This window comes from Odontomachus brunneus, unplaced genomic scaffold, assembly GCF_010583005.1.
Source record: "Odontomachus brunneus isolate Ranch 3 - 2012 unplaced genomic scaffold, Obru_v1 Obru_scaffold_286, whole genome shotgun sequence".
NCBI lineage: Eukaryota > Metazoa > Arthropoda > Insecta > Hymenoptera > Formicidae > Odontomachus > Odontomachus brunneus.
In genome coordinates, this window is record NW_022639736.1 from 222,705 (window position 1) to 240,691 (window position 17,987).

Here is a 17,987-nt window from a genome sequence, read left to right on the forward strand (position 1 = left end):
TACTTTAAAAAAATCTCCATGTCAAATGCCGTCCGTATTTACTGGGGAAAAAATATTTGAAATTGAAAATTGGTAGCAAAAGGGTTAAATTCTTCTCGATTTACTTAAACTATAGTATTTTTTAACTCGTAGCAAATACAGATTAGATATATTTTGTGTTCTATTTTCAAGATTCCTTCCAGAGAAAAGCAATAAAGAAGACAGAAATTTTATATTTATAACATATGCTTATTAAAAATATATTTTATAACATATGCCTATTAAAAAAATAACCCCGCCCTGCGGGGAATCGCGCAGTTATTTTAAATCACCATTATAAAAAAATCAAGTAAGATTCTAAAAAAAATGTTATAAATTTTTGCCAATTAAAATCAAGGCCCGACGCGATGCAGTCTAAAGGTTAAGTTAAAGGTTGTTTCTTAAATGGCAATATTACCTCCTAAATTTTCATTTCTACCTGTTTCACCGGTTCAAAGGAACAAGCCGTTCTCTTTGACTTCACGTACATTGAACTTTAAAATTTCATTACTTGCCCCTCTCTCCTCAGCAGCGAAAAAGAGCTCATTTGAGGAAATGATCATCTTGCTTTTGTATCTTAAGGCTTCAATTTTTCTATCTAGCTGTTAATTACGCCGCGCGCGATGCCCTATCTCTCTCTTTCTTCTCTTTCTTCTCTCTATACGCCGCAGGATCTGCGAGACCTCGTAAAGGAGATTAATGTAACTTCCCTTTTTGCCTCTCCCCCGAATGCAACTCTGTTACGCAACACGTTCCAATTTATTTGCAACCTATTCGCCACGGCTGCAGTAAATACTCTATTAATACCCGCCTCGTGTCTTCCCTACTGAACCTGTTTGTTTCTCGGTGAACACCGTTACATCATAATTCTCGGACAGCATCACCAGTTCCCAGCTACTTTTGCGGCCGGCGAGTTCGCCCGCTCGCTTGCTAAGGACTTTATTGCTTCATTTGTCCAATATCATTTCACGATCGCACTCTTCGACTTCCTCCGTCGCGTTTCCATTCTTCGCTATCCTGCAACACCCTTCCCGCCGCTTGCCCCTGCAGTCGCTTCGGTTTTGCAACCAGTTCACTCCGATACTCACTCTATATTTTACTCCGACGACATAAACGCCAGACTTACGAGCTCTCGTTACGAGTTTCGCAACGTGGATAATGCGCTTCTCTCTTTTTTTTTCTTTCTTTCTCTCTCCCTTTTCTCGTTCTGCGCGACCCCTCCAAGACTAAATTCCTTTTTTTCACGTGAAATACCGCCGCTCTAGATTCGACGCCTCGAAGAAAACTTAAAGAGGTATTCGGGTTAACAGGTTCAAAGTCACGCAGTCATGGTGCCGAGTTTGTGACAGATCTTATCAGTAAACTTTATATCTTCTTTTGTGAAAATTTTACGCTTATTTTGGCATAACATATATTGAAATCAAGGTGAAAAGAATGTTGCAGATTTGCGATAAGAGAGAACAACTAGGTGTTACTTGACTTACATTTGCTCGCGATGGTTTGTTACGTGTCTTATTAATAGATTATTCTTTTTCCAAAAATTGTCCGCTCATTTCTTGACCTAGCATACATTGGAATCAGACCGGGAAAGTGTTGGAGATTTTTAGTGGAGAAATAACTACACACAGAAAAATCTGCATTCTAGTAAATGTTATTCGTTTCAAGTTTATATATTCGCAAATTTATCGTAAGCTCATAGTAAGTATCAAATTTATTCGAAAAACATATTCTAAATCCTAGCATTTTAATCCAGAATATCAAATTAAAACAAAAATTTGATGTTTGCTTACTACATAAAATCGAAGCAACTTTATAAGCAATAAAGTCCTATAATATTCTCGTAAATTTTTCTTTCGAGTATGATAATAAGTTTCTTTAAAATTTGTGATGAACATATTTCAAGACTATTATAAGGAAAATATTCTTTGTCGAGGACAACTGTTACTTGAAAGTAGAAAGACAAACTGAGTAATTGCTTTTCTTTAGCAGAAGAATGAGAAAAGATAATTAAAAAAATATTTGAAAACATTTATTTGCGGGATATAGTTTACTTGTATGAAACAAAGTCTATTTTTGCGAAATAAAATTATTGTGGATGAAATTTATATCTCATAAATCAACTTTCAAGAATTCTCTTCTCAGTGTATTTCTCTGTGTGCAAATGCTACTCGGCTCATAGCTACACGTGATAGCGTTTCGTACGTGTTTGCAGTGGATTCGTGTACGTTGAATTGATCACGCGTCTCATTAGTAAACTCTATACATATTTTTTCCCTCAAGGATTTTCCTCTCATCTCGTGATGTAGCATACGATGAAATGAAAGTGGAAAGGATATTAAGAATTTGCAATTTGCAACTAGGTGTTACTCGACCCGTACCTACTCGCGATGGTGCTTGCGCACATCTCCAGTATATACGTCGTGTTAGCGGGGTGCGTCGTTCATATAATAGACTTTACGGTAAATGCAAGGGGAAGGGGGCTGCTCGCTCGTCAAATTCGCTGAAACATAATGACAGAGTCGTGCCTAAATGGACCGTGGTGCCTGTCCTCCTTTACCGTTAATTCCGACTAGCCCTCGACTACGGGGGACTGCGACTCTCTACGTTATCCCAGCGGGCAGTGATTCGCACATATCGCGACGACATTACCTGCGAGACCCGTGCAGTCACGGAATCACCGTGATCGCTCCATCGGGGTGAGTCACTCGCAAAAGGAGAGAGAAATGAAGGAAGGAGGACACGTGACGTACGTTGGCAAATTATATCGGCCAAATGAAGCGATAAAGTTCGGCCGCAGACGTGTTATTACGGCATATAAAGACGCTCGTAAAATTTTACCAATTCCTACTGTACAGCGCGAAGAATCGACGAGCGGGATGGAAAGATAGCCGGGTGGTGGGAAGGTGGACGTGTTTGCTGCGAGCGTGTTCGCGTTTTTTCTCACTCGCTCCTCTCGCGCCAGCGAGGATTGACTCCTCGACTCTTCCTTTTTCTTCCGGGCCCGAAATTTGATCGATTGAACCCGAATACCGCTGGTGTCGAGTTCCCAGCATGAAAGAGAGAGAGAGAGAGAGAGAGGGGGAGAGAGAGAGAGAGAGAGAGAGAGAAGGGGGGACTCCATCGCTGTTTTTACCGGCAAGTGGCAGGATACCGCTCGTTGCACGCAAACTACTTCGCAAACCGATCGCGCCCGAGTTCTCCTCGCGCAGAGTCGCGGTCGATGAAAGTTTGCAAAACACCTGAAAATGGATTTGATTGTTTAAGTGGAGGGTCGAGTCCACGAAAGCTCGCATGCTTGAAAACGGATTTAGATACGGTAGGAAATCCTTTAAAGCTCGATGTATCTAATTGTGTACATTCACTTTGAATCCTTTTCAATTTTTTTATTAAAAAAATTGTATTAATTTAAAGTGATAATTTCGCCGATATATGCTATAAAGCTTTATTCTTCGTTCCAACCCATGTAAAAATAACTTTATCGCTGAAGAAATTAACGTAGCGATCGTCTGTAGAGTAGAATCGTAGACGTTCAAGAAATTGTGCAGTTTTCCAATAGGAAAATTAAGCAAATTGTATTTAAAAAATTTTTGATCGTTGTCATGTCAAAGTACAAAGTTGATGTTTTTATATTCATTATCATGGTTATAATGTTTATTAAATTTTTAATTTTGCATATATTTAGGAAATCGCGTACTTATTCGATTTATTCAATTTTATTTGGACCTCTTCATCAGCAGCGTTTTTTGAGATTATTCAAGGAAAACACTTCATTCGAACGGAATCGAAAGAGTTGACAATATTTGCACTATGAGAAACAAAATACTTAAAAATTTATTTGCAGGATATAAAGTTTATTCATACAGAGATAAATCTAATTTCGCAAGAATAAACTTTATTTCATAGAAATAATATCCCACAAATAATTTTTCAATAGTTTCTTCTCGTGGTGAACTCACAACGAGTTTAAAAAAATATTCAGACATTCCAGATAAATTTCGCAGGAAGTGAGAGTCGCGTTTGAATAGTAAAAATGTCGAATCATGACGCTCGGTGCCCCGTCTAGCTCGCCCGAGTGACCATTGGAGCGCTTCTTAGATCTCTCAGGTGAACTTTGCGAGTCGCACTCGCCAGGTGTGTACGCACGACGACGGGGGGGAATTGCTGCACGACCCGCCGGCGGAAAAGAGAACGAGTAAAAGAAAGAAAAACATTAAAGGGAGAATAATCGGTAGGAGATCGAGGAAGGAAAGTGGCATCGGGCGTTGTCGGCCGATCGCGAATTCGCAGAATCGGCGAAATCGTCGTGATCACCGGGCCTCATTAGCCCGCTCGATCGATCTTCCGCGCGTGCAGACCGCGAGGGCCCCAATCGGGCATACGGGGCCGCCTCGAAGCGGCGGCCCTCTCCTCTCCCTGTTCCCTCTTCGTCCTTCTCCAGCCCCCAACTCCCTGCTCGCCGTTTTCTTCGGAATCGTTGCGAGATCGTCGAACTTCACGATCCGATTTCCTCCGGGCGACGTTGCTCAAACGATGCCCGGGATCGGTTCCCGGTTTCCTACTGTACGCCGATCTCGCGAGTTCGAAACTAGATCGCGTTGCACAAGGCGCAGTCCGGAGAGGGAGGGAGGGAAAAAAAGATCGCTGCGGGGAACAATCGCATTGTGGCCCCCCTCGTCGCTCTTGGGACCTACATTTTCTGGGCCCCCGGATTTCTCAGCGGACGGACGACATTCTTGAGTCCTCGAGGAGGTTTCCCCGGACCCCCCCTTCATTCTCTCGCTTTGGACGCGGCCGAGGATCCTTTTGATTTTAATCACCGAAATTAGTATCTTGATTAAAAATTTTAATTATAATACTGAATTAATAGATAATTGTGAATTCGGGGTATCGATCCTTTCAGGCGAGGTAGTTCAGGTGAGACTCGGTTTCAGTAATCGAAATTAAGACAAGACTAATGAAGAATCAGACTTAATAATTGCAATTAGGGGATCCGAATTTCTATCTGTCAGTTAAAACTATAACATAAAGAATTACCTATCTCCGCCATTGCGATTTGGATCGACGATTTTTTTAGTTTAATTAGCAGAATCGGGGGAGCTTGCTCCTTAATTAAAATTTTTAATTAGTGGATTGTCATTGTAAAATAAAGGTGTTGAATCTTTCAGGACAATCAAAGAGAGACTTGGTCTCGAGTGATTGAAATGAAAGAAGCCCTAACGAAAAGTCAGACTTGATAATTGCAATTAGGCGATCGTAATTTTCATTTGCCAATTAAAACTACAATGTAAGGGGATTAGCAACTTTCGCAATGTCACTTGCGACCTGGGTCGACGATTTAATCGGCCGCGATCTGAGACCAGTTCGCAGCATTCGTAGTACACGCGTTCGCACTCTCGCTGCCGTCGCGTTGTCTTCGCAGCCATCATCGTCGGTGCTACTCGCCCGCGTTACTCGCTATTGAGCGACGAACGCGCGGCACAATGACGTCGGGTGCGACCTAGATTTTCCAGGGTTTTCTTGCGCGACGAGGTTGCGGGCTCGGTACATCGGCTGCGGGCGCTCGTTTGGAGCAGCTCGAAGAGCAAAGCTCTCTCGCATGCTCTAGGCGTGGGAACGCACCGTAACCGTGTATAAATTCGCTCTAGCAAGGCGCTCGGCCTCTCAGAGGTAGGTGCGCGGGTGCGAGAAAGAGAGGACGAGAGAGAGAGGGGGAGGGGGAGAGAGACGGAGACAGGCAAAGAAAGAAAGAGAGAGCGAGAGACAGTGAGGAGAGGACGGCGCGCGTGTACGACGCCGAGTGGTATGAGCAACGCTTGCTTGCGCAACTTCTTTTCCGCGCTCGCTATCCCCGCAACGCGCCGCACAACGCACTGTACCAAATTAATACAGTGTAGCCGTGCGAGCAAGCCACGCTCGGCTAAATGCCAACAACGCGAGCCCCGCAACAATTGATCGCAGCCACCACGCCGCGCTCCCGGATGTCCGAGCGCCGTGCCGCGAACGTTCCTGCGACCGCGCCAAGAATGCTCGCCCGAGAACGTTGGGATTACGATGTGGTGTCGCTCAAAAACCATGAAGGTCGCCGAGTTTGGGAAGTATCCGGGAACGTTAAATCTGCGGTACTACTTCGTTACCGTTGGAGCCAAAGTTCCACGAATGTAGGATACATGGGTTTAGTGTTATCGCGGCACCACCATCGTTTAAAAATATACCTGCCGGTTCTAATCTCAAAAAATTTTTTTAATCACATTATGATCTTAATCCGTAAATAAACACGTCAAACACAGATTTTTTTATAATGAGAAACATTAAGAGAAATATTCTCTAAATACAGACTTTTAACTTGTGATAAATAGTATTTATATTTAAAATATATCGTAGTTTATATAATTGATTATATATATTATTATTATTATATACTAGCTCCAACGACACCTGACTGATATACATTTTAAAAGCGTAGAAGAAGTCCGAAAATGCATCGACGATTTCATCGACTTAAAGTCGTCATCTTTTTCTCGAGAGGGAATTCGTCCGATAGACGGAGAAAAATATCACAAAATAACGGTGAATTTACTATCTACTTGTTCCAATAGATTCCAATAAAATATTTCCGACATTGACATATTTATCATTTTCTTGCAAATAAAGACTCAGTTTCTTTAAAAAGGCACTGAGTTAATTTGCGTACCTAATTTATTAAAGTTATACTTAAGGCTTTACCCAACTTTTAAAATTACACGCGTACTTAATCTCGTAACTATTCACGTTATAAGTTAGTGTATACTTTCCTTGTTACGAAATCCACATCGCAATTGTAGCCCATATTACAATTGTGTACTAAAGCTTCTTTGTCGTCTTCCTGCAGGTCGTTCGTGGAACTCGAGGATGCGGTGGCGGATGGGGCGGAGTCGAGGGCGCCGCGTTTGACGAAGTCACCCAGCCAAAAACGACGGTCTTCGTCGTCGTCGTGGTCCAACAGCCTTGAATTCGTCGTCCAGACCATCATTAGAGCGATCACCAAGAGCGGCACACCACGTGAGCACAAGAATCGGCGCCGTATCGCTTCCATGGACCTGACGGAGGCTTTCGCGCCGGGAGGTGGCGGCGAGGACCTGCCGAAGACCGATTTCTTCGACTTCGTAGTGTCGCCGCCGCCGCATTGCACCTCTGCCGACGGCGTCTCCGACGAGGAGAGCTTCCTGCACCGCGGCGGCTGTCGCAGCATGGGTTACCTTCAACAGAGCCACGAGGACCACGAGAATCCGCGCGCCGAGCTGCACGGCTCGCCGTTCCTCAAGGAGACCAACAACAACACGCTGACGGCGTTACCACCCGTCTCGACCATCACCGGCTCGTTGAGCCATCATCAGCACCACCATCACGCTCATCACCAGGTCGGCCGTTCGCAGCATGGGGGCGTGCAACAGTCCAACGATGCCACCGCCATGGACCAGTCCGAGTGCGACTATTGGGGCACGGCTGAGGACGAGGGCAAGGAACAAACATGCAACATCCTGTTGGAGGACCTCAACAGGAGCTACTGGTCGTCGAACGCGCACACCAACGACACCGGTGTCATTCACCAGGCTGGGCCCAACGACCATCACCAGGCGGTGGGCGGTCGTGGCTGCAATGCCAACGACCGGCAGAACACTGACGGTGCAATCTATACGCTGACGGTGCTCAACAACGAGGCCAACTCGATGGACGGTTTAGACTGCTGCAAGAGCCCGGCGCCCGCCTCCGGCGATTCCTGGTCCCTCCGGCCGAACCTTGACCTGGACGCTATTCTCAGCATGGAGCCGTCTTCCGGGGACCCAGATCATGAGCAGCAGATCGCCAGCGATGTTAGCAGGAGCGTGAACGAGAGGTTTCATCCGGACCGCTTCACCGTGCCGACGTCGCAATACACTACTGACGACAGTGGCTTCGTCGAGAGCAAAGAATTGTGCGCACGAGCGTCCTCGGCCAATTGTTCCGGCGACAACAATAACGACTGGAAACTGTCGGATCAGAACCTCCAAGAGGTCGCTGCTGCGGCCGCGGCCGCGGTCGCCGTCGGCGCCGGTGATTCTGCCGAGAGTCTGCTGCGAAGCGCTCTTCAAGGTAAACTGTACACCGGACCGACTCAGTCGGTCCCCTCGCCTTCGCCATCCTCACAAGCGTCCACCATCTCGATGCCAGTCTCGGGTAGCAGCGGTCTCTTGGTGTCCGATCAACAGCAGCAGCAGCAACAACAACAGCAACAGCAACAACAGCAACAAGAGGACTCCATGCACGCGTGCACCGACGAGGATCTTCTGCTGTCGCAGTTGGATCAGACGACTTATCGACCGGGCGATTACGAGAAGTTGAAGAGCATCGCTAACGAGGTGGTGGAGTCGTACTGCAGCTTAGAGCCGGTTTGCAACGTGTCGGCCACCACCACGGTGATGTACACCTTGGACCCAGCAAGCGGCAGCTTGGGCACCATTACGTTGCCGGCTGACCTGGGTCAAGTCAGCACCGTCACAGTGGTCACGGCCGCTCAACAGGACGTCCTTCAGCAACAGACCGCTCAGCGAGCTGAGGTGGAGCAGCAGCAGCAGCAGCAGCAGCAACAGCAGCAGCAGCAGCAGCAGCAGCAGCAACAACAGTCGAATCAGCTGCAGCTCACCTCGGCTCGCGTCGGTGTCACCTCCAAGCCGGCGAAGAAGTACTGCAGGCGCGGCAATCGCAACAGCAACAACGCCAACGGCGCCAGCAACGGCAGTGCTGGCGCCGAGGCCGGCGGCAACGCCGGTGGCCAACAGCAGGCCGGCTCCGGCGGCTCGCCAGGTAGTGTTCAGCGCAAGGAACGCTCCCTGCACTACTGCAGCATCTGCAGCAAGGGCTTCAAGGACAAGTACAGCGTGAACGTGCATATCAGGACGCACACCGGCGAGAAGCCGTTCGCCTGCTCGCTGTGCGGCAAGAGCTTCCGTCAAAAGGCCCACTTGGCTAAGCACTATCAGACTCACGTCACTCAGAAGCCCAGTATCCAGCAGACTTCCAGTGGCGGCGGCGGCGGCGGCAGCGGCGGTGGGAGCGCAGGTACCGGCGGGAACAACGGCAACGTCAGCCCCACGGCGGACAGCAATGTCGCCACTTCCGCGTCCTCCGCTATCGCCAGCAGGAGTCAAGTGGACCCCACGGGAACCGCTTGCAACCCTCCCAGTTAGTTGGCCGATCGACGACGGGCGCGAACGATCGTCCCTCTTCTCGTCGACGACTTCATAGATGTCTTTCTTTTTATCTACTTATTTCTTTCTTTGTATTTTTTATTTCTCATTTTTTTCTTCTCTCATATGGAAAGGATGGCAGCCGTGGCTGGTTTCTTTCCTCGCCCTCCATTCTTTTCATTCTTTCTCTCATTTTCCTCTTTTTTTTGTACGAATATACGCGTGGCGTGGTATGAAACACTACGACGATGATTTCCATGACGGAAACGCCGAGTTTCTTGTTTTCTTTGCGAGAAAGAGCGAACCATGACGAGCGGTAGGATAGACGCGTCGTGTGTACCGGGTGTCGCTGAACGGACTCTCGCGAGGAGAAGCTCGAGGAGTAGATTTTTCGGGGAGCCGTCGAATTCACAGACGAGTTCCGAGTCATCGTGCGGTTCGAATTAAGCTACTTGAGTCGGAGTTACTTTTGACTTGACTGATCTTAAGTTGACTCGAGATACTTGACCCGAGTCAACTCGTGTGTTTAATGAGCTCGAGTCGTCGCTCGATTTAGCGCGACTAACTCGTTGATTAACAAGTCCGACGGAACTCGGATTCTTGCCGAAAAGAAATACCAATTCCGCATTATATTTGTAGGATAGCGGTCATTCTCCGAGACACCTTGTACATCGATGGAAAAACGATGTAGCGAGAAAGCACGACCCCAAAGGTCGATTGAAATGCTAATTGAAAGCCCCGACCTTTGTTTCCGAGATTTTCTATCCTAACGGCGGCAGTCTGCCGCCGCGCTTTTTGTATTAATTATTAATTATTTACGGACAAGGAGCTCAAGTCGCTCCCCCTACTAACATGACACCCGTGAAATTATTGTTCCTACCATGATTCAATTACCGCTAATGACATTGACGACGAGGACTACGACAATGACGACGAGAGGCGGACAGAATGACGAGTGTTTATAGGCTAATTACGACAATTAACGATATTTAATAGCTACGAGATATATATTAACGTTGAAGATGTGTTATAAAAAATAAATCTTTTATATATATATTATAATATAATATTATATATGCGCACGGAGTGTCCCCCACGAAACCGCCGGAGACAGCTTCTGCGGCCGCTTTGAGGGCGATTTTTCCATGGCGAAAATATGGAGGGATTTTTGGAAAGAATTTAGAACTTTTTTGCAAACATTTTCGCACCAGAGTTTCTCTCTTCGGAGGCTCTTAGTTTGCCGGACGATCGTCTCTAGCCTCGACGTTTTCACGAAGGAAAAGTCGATCCTAAGTCGACCGAGGAACTCGCAATGAGGTAGAAAGAGAGAAAGAGACAGATATATCCGGTAATTTTCCGGGGCATGCCGTGTCAGGAGAGACGCAGATAGATAGATTAGGGAGTGTAACTTAGAGCGATAAGTGCAGAGTATCGAGAGGAATACCCGTTAATAAGTAATTAGTAGCATGAGCTGTGATTTAGGTACATACTCAACGAGCGGTTAGAGCGAAGCAAACGTAACGAGAATGTAGTGCGCTATTCTCCCATTGGTACTCTCATACGTATGGTTACTATTTTTTCTTCCTTTTCTTTTTAACCTCTCCCCTCTTATCTCTCTCTTTCGCGCGCGAAAGCGCGCGGCAGCGGCTGGAGAAGCAATCAATCGCGACGATAATTGTTCCCGATCACTTCTAACTGGTAAAACGCTGCGAATCGAGCGGCGCCGCACCGTGTGTGCGAGCATCGACGGCCGGAAGAATCGCGTCGCTCTCATCTCATCGTGTCCCACCTTTTCACACGATTCCGCCCGCGAGCCGCTCGCGGAACACGAGGGTTTTCCCCGAGGCGCCGAAGGGCTTCTTCTCCTCACTGCCTTCGCGTGAACGGTGCGATTGTCGATCGAATGCACGGAATCGATCGATCTCGTCGACAATTGCGTCCGCAAGCGCGACGTTCGTTCACTGCCGTCGTTACCCCGACTACCTTAAGCTCTGCCTACCCGAAGCTCGTCGCGATTCTTCCGGTCTTCTTCTTCCCTTCAGTCGCAGCGCGACCGCGCGTACACCGGTCTGTCCGGCGAGCGCGGCGATCCGCAGGTGGAAACGCGCGCGGATTCCAGCACAGCCTTGCGGAGTGCATACGCGTGCTACATTTTCCGGGGGCCGCGCGACCCCCGTAATAACGTCGAGCGCGGAGGTCAGAGTTTCCGAGAGGGAGCAAGGGAGGAAGGGGGAGGGGAGCCCTCGAGCTATTGCGAGGTCCGCCGGCCCGGGTAATTACACGTTGCGTCTATATTGCGTTACGTGCATACATCGCATGCATACGCCGCGCGGTGCACGTGCATACGAGCGCATCGAGGCGAGCGCATCGGCGGCGCGTCGCGTCGCGTCGCGCAGCGCAGATGGCGATAAATCCGCGGCAAATTTATCGATCGCGTTTCGTTCGCGAGCCGTTATCGGCATTATTAATTGCTCGCGCGACGTGGAGGAGGTGGTTAGCGAGAGCCCTCGAGACGCGGCGCGTGTCTGAAAAACGCGACATCCGACTCTTTTATCCGAACGACCCAGTTCTGTTCTCGCGAGATTTCCAAACTTGTGCGTCGCTCTTATCCGTAGAAAGTCATCCGAGTCGCTCGAGGAGAACGGGATCCTCCGCCGCGGAGTTTCGAGTTCGAGCTGAAATTTCTCACGCCACTCACATAGTAAGGGTTGGCGAAGTGTGATCGCGCGCGCGGGCGCGATCTTCGATCGAATGCTTTCCTTCGTGAGCGTTCGTTAAGAAAATCCGAAGGATTTAGAAAGTTATATCGCGTGATGTGCCGCCGGTCGCCTCCCTTGCCGAACTCCGCCGATTCGTCCAATTTGCGTAATTAGTCACGTACGCGCGCAACGTAATCGAGACTATTCTTCCGCCGCATCAGTACGCCAATATTCAATCGACGACGCGGGCAGCGGCCAAGTGGACTCGCGGGGATACGCATCGTCAGGCGCCTCTCGAAAAAAGAGAGAGAGAGAGAGAGAAGTAATGACGAATAATGCTTCTCATTCTTTCTCTGACTATATTGGATTGGAATGCGCGCATACAAAGTAGGCGCTCGAAGAAAGAGGAATTGCGAAATGACGTTATTCGTTATTCGGACGCAATTAGCCGATTTGGACTGGAAGAAGAGGCGCGGAGAAATTGCAAAAGATTAACATCTTGCATCCTAATTAAAGCAGATATAAGCAATAAGCGGATTATAGTGATTATAGTCTGCTGTCTAATTTCAATGAATTTATCGTGCCGATCGTATCTCGCCGCTTCGTGCTTTGGAATGCTAATTACATGCGGGTAAAAATCCATAAAGGAAGCCCAAGACTGCAAGACACGATTTCTACATTCAAACATTGTGAATATAAAATTACATATTGTATTTGTTGATGAGACTTCATGATTCAGGGCCCAACCATACCGCCATTAATCGTTACGCTGTAGCGTTTATTTATTTTCGAAATTAATTTTCAATTATTCGCTCCTCATTACGTTGCGTGATGCATGAAGGTAAAAGCCTTCTTCTTCTTCCTCCTTATGACCTGGTGAGATATACCATTGGCCAAACATCGAATAAGGTTCATGAAGCTCCGAAAAAGAGAAATGTAATTCCAAAAATTAGATCCTTAAATTATTCTTCTTGACAAAGCTCTCCAAAATTTTGTAGGCTTCAATTCTCTTTAAAATCTGTATCAATGATAGAGGTAAAAATCTCTTTCCACGAATTGCGCGTTTTATCGTGATTCTCGCAATTTTTATATTTATGTTTATAAGCTCTCCAAAATTTTGTAGGCTTCAATTTTCTTTAAAATCTGTATCAATAATAGAGGTAAAAATCTCTTTCCACGAATTGCGCATTTTTATCGTGATTCTCGCAATTTTTATGTTTCAAATAAACAATTTTACTGTTTCCATCTCACAGAAATCATTTAATTACTAGATAAGACTAAGATAAATTTATAAAATATAAGGAGCAATAAATTTTTTTATCTATTTATATCTATCTATATACATTATTTCTATGGGATCAAACTTGTGCGCGCGCGATGATTCAATTTATATTAAAATTTAGACGTTTTCGTCTTTGGTGTTGATGCACTGAGAGGAGAAATATCTAAAAAATACACTGAGAGGAAAAATTACTGGAAAGTTTATTCATGGGATGTAAAGTTTATTTCCCTCTTTGAAGAAACTTTATATCCTGGAAGTAAATATTCTAGTGTTATAAAACATGGAAAACAACGACTAATAACGAAATAAATATTCTAGTATTATAAAACATGGAAAGCAACGATTTTAAGAAAACGTATATATTTCTTTATTTGAAGGAAATATCTTCTCGATGTACAAACATGGATATTAATGAATATGCTACTAGTGTCCGCCTAACAAACGTTTTCTTTTTTTTTAGATATTTTTCTCTCAGCGCAACCGCGACACGTCGCCGTAATTCACTTGTAATCACCGCCACTAGTCAAAGTAAAGCCGATCTCTCGCAACAAGGGGAGTTCAATTAGAGAATGGGACGAACCAGGCCGCGCGCGCTGGATCACGATCGACGATAGGAAAGGGGCCTTCGCTCCTTCGCTCGCCACTTGCCACGTTTGTAGGGCACCTCGATATAAGGGCGTTATTACGGCACTGCGTCTCGTCTAGGATACTTAAAGACATCGCGATGATGAGAACGACCTTATAAGGGGTGTTTAAAGCTACCGCCGGTCGTCGACAGATCGACGACGTCGACGGCTTTCACCAATCTTGTCGAATCGGATTCTCTCGCCGACCCGCCCGACTTCTAATCAGCCGAGGAATTGGCCGCCGCCGATCGATCCTCGGCCTCGCGATCGTGAAAGGAAAGCGGCATTATCATCATCATCGTCATCATCGTCATCATCATCTTCGTCTTCGGATCCTTGGATCGCGTGTCATCCAAGGATGCGAGTACTTTCCAGTCAACGTGTCGACCCGCGGAATTAAACGCCTGTGCTGACAAACTCGCATAATGCATAAGATAATAAATCATTCATAATTTTTGCAACATAAAAGGATGTTTCTTACATTAGACATATCATTGACTAATCTTGTGCATAGGTAAAAAAAAAACACTGTTGAATTGAGAGAATATTGCTCAACAGCGCCGGAGTAAATCTTCTTGACTCAATGGCAGTACCATTAAAACTGATACTTCAGTATTAGTTATAAACAATGTATAATGCATTAGTTTCAATAATATTGTTATTGAGTCGAAAAGATCTACATGGAAAGAATTTCTACGTGGAAATACATGAAAAGAATTTTATGGAAATTACTGGATATTAGTATGGATTTGGTAATGGAGGAATAGATCAATATTCTGTATTAATTGACTATTTTTCATCTCGAAATCAGATAAAGAATTCACGCGGCTCAAACCAAATGAGAGACTAAATCTAATATTCATGTAGCGAAAGCCTGAAGTATCAAATATTTAAAAATATTTCTGACGAAATTTACTACGTTCCTTTTGCGAGATAAACTTACTGAAAATCCATTCCTGCACTACCAGAAATATAGTAAAATTGAAAAGAATTGATATTAAAAGAAAGTAACAATTCTATCGATATAATACGATTTTTTGTATACTTTGTGCGACAATGCAAATTTGTCTGGATAGGTTTTTACAAACTCGAAGGATTTCGGGAGAATTTCACGTTCACGGTTCCTGTAAATCGAACGAATACTCAAAGGATTTGTTTTTCTCAATGTTTGTTCCTCCTCGATCTATATCATTCGATGCCGCTCTCCACGCGATTTTCTTGTTCTAATTCGAAAGAATCGTTGCGAATTATCCCCCGTGGCTCTCGAAAGAAACCAAGATCTCACGTCGTTCGAATTTGATGACGCGCGGATAATTTTCGTGATTAGAGCTCGGGCGAGCTCACTTTTAACGGGTTGCGCAGCCTGTTCACCTTCTGAAGGTAGGACGGAGGTGTGGCGCACCTCGTCCTACAACAATGATCTCCATAGATGGAAGATTGCGCGAAAAGAGCAACGCAAAGGTCGCCATGAACGAATCGCGTGCGGCGAACGCAGAGGAAAACGAATTATCGATAGGAAAAGTCACGACGCGAGAACAATCATACGTGACAATTCAAGCACTGAGAAAGAGATTTCGTCGCGGAAGCAACGATAGTCCGAGTATTTCAATGCGAGGGGGAGTTCTCATTTCTATCTTCCCTCATAAGCGTAGCTTCTCTGATCTGCAAAAAGTGGAAGACTGCACATGTAACAGCACGATAATCCAAAATTATCGATACTTCTCTTTTGACAAAATTATCGACTTCTCACTTTTAATCAAATGCAATTTTTCTCCGCGCAGCTCACTTGCAATCGATTGAGATCAAGCTTTGTCAGAAGTTTGACTTTTCCCGCTGTGAAGGTCTACTTTTATTTTTAAATAATCGCGATATCCGCCTGACGATGTGTCGAAACCGACGGTCGCTTCGTCCTTCCCAGAAGCGCGAAATAAAAAAAATAAGATAAAAAACGAATGAAAAGAATACTCATCGGAGTCCTCGGATCCTTGGGATCCGACGGCATCCACGGATCGCTGATCTTTCCTTACGTTCGCGAGACACGCGCGTTCTCAAGTTAATGTTACTTTCTTCTCAGCCTACTTTGCCTAGCGTGTACTAAAGCTAATCTTAGAGGTAATGGTGGCTGTCTAGCCCGTTAAGGATACGAATCCGAATTCCGAGGTTACCATGGTAACGAGATGTAAATGTGTAAGAGAGATGTCTTTTTCTTTATTTACTTTCTTTCTTTCTTTTTTTTTTTTTTTTAATGAACATTGCGACGCAATAATACTCAAGGCGGTCTCGAGAGCCGCGCATGAAACAACGGATAGACATACCGGTGAAGTGAAATGAATTTGGCACACTTGTGACTGTAAATGCGACCGCGAACTCGGTCGTGAATTAAAGCCGGAAGCCAAACGGCTCCATCTGTCTCCGCATGCGCGCGGAGAATGCGAAATTTTTGTATCCTTGGAGAAGCTGAAAAGATATATGGTGTATACCTATACAAAGTGACCTAGCATTAATAAAGAGTATCTCAACGATGGACTTTCTGAGAAACACTTCTGAGAGATCGCTTTTCCTGATGAAAATTTAACGGGATTTAAAAAAAAATTTTTTTACTTATATTACTTCTACAAACGCCCAATAAAATATTAAATAATTTAGATAATATTTATCTAATGTGTGTATTTATACTTATTAAATAACTTAAGTAATATTTATATTAAAGAATATATTTATCGATGAAAATCACGAATATACATGCAAAATTTTAGTTGAAATTTTCTGTATAGAATCCGTCGTTAAGATATTCCTGCACGATATGCGGGGACACTCTGTATATGTAACGTGCGCGTCGGCCTACCCAGTACAAAAGCAGATCGTTATTATGATATTTTTATTATGTCACGGATTATTGTGTTATGTGAATAATTACATTTTATGTTGTTAACGAAGTCGTAATATATATATATATATATATATATATATATATATATATATATATATAAATAAATATAAATATAATACATGTTTCTATACGTATATATAGATACGCAAATATATATATATATATATGGATTTATATATATGTACATGTATATGTTATGTATACACACACACTAGCAACGTACCCATACGTGCGTTAACAACGTTTGTGTCGATATTGACAATCGTATCGCTCTCTTCTTTCTCTTTTTTTATACGAACTTCCCCGACCCTTTAGTGTAAGGCTCCTTGCGTTTATTTTTCTTTTTTTTTAGCAATAGAAACGATTATCCGAGTTTCTCACCCTCCTAATAGCTCCGCTTCAGCAGTCGCGAGGATCGTCGAACGATCTACTAAGATGATCCGCGAGAAACAATTCTCATCGAGGAGATAAATCTTCCTTCTTTCTGCCGAGTGCAATATATACACATATATACATGCATAACGTACGAAATTGCCAGCTAACTTATTGTGTCAACGAGAATATAATTTAATTGAATAAATACGAGATGATGTTTATATATATATATATATATATATATATATATATATATATATATATATATCACATATATGTGTGTGTGCACATATTATTGTATCGAGTTAAGCGTTTGTATTGTTTCTTTCTTTTTTTTTCAATTGTTTCGTTGGAAATCGCGATTCGTCGAGGAATTTTGCGAGTGGCGCCGATAATTATCGGGATATTGTATATAATTGAACTATAAACGGTTCGAAAATAAGCGAGGACCCCGCGTTCCCTCCAAGATCCTTCGAACCTCTAATTATCTCGATCGATTATAAATTAATTAGTATCGACTCGACCTTGGTATAATCGTCGTTCTTCTTAGTTTAATTTTTAGTACATTAGATAAATTCCGAGAAGCATTGTGTATATATATATATATATATACACACAAGAAAAAGATGTCCCCCTGAACGATCCTTCGGTAGGATACTCTTTGCTATTGCTCACGAGTGTACAATAATTCGAATAACACACATTGAATGGCGGACCAGCCGGCACAGCAATTTAGAGATTTAGACGAAACGACGAAGAAATGTACCTATTATTTTTGTACTTAGTTTTAATAAAGGTTTATATGCTTTTTTATAAAAAGAAAGAGGAACTGACTAAGATGTGGCCAATACTTATATAACTCTATCAGAGATTTCATTAAATTTTAACCAAATC

General features: G+C 44.3%; 1 protein-coding gene across 12 annotated transcripts in view; it reads left to right on the forward strand.

The window, feature by feature from the left end:
* Positions 1–17,916, forward strand: part of LOC116853201 (protein sister of odd and bowel-like) — a 143,650-nt gene extending 125,734 nt beyond the window's left edge. For all 12 annotated transcript variants that reach the window (XM_032834143.1, XM_032834148.1, XM_032834149.1 and 9 more), the window contains one exon: positions 6,887–17,916. In XM_032834143.1, coding sequence (XP_032690034.1) covers positions 6,887–9,221 — 2,335 coding nt within the window. In that variant the 3' untranslated portion in view covers positions 9,222–17,916. The remainder of the gene's footprint in view (positions 1–6,886) is intronic.
* The last annotated feature ends 71 nt before the right edge of the window (positions 17,917–17,987 follow it).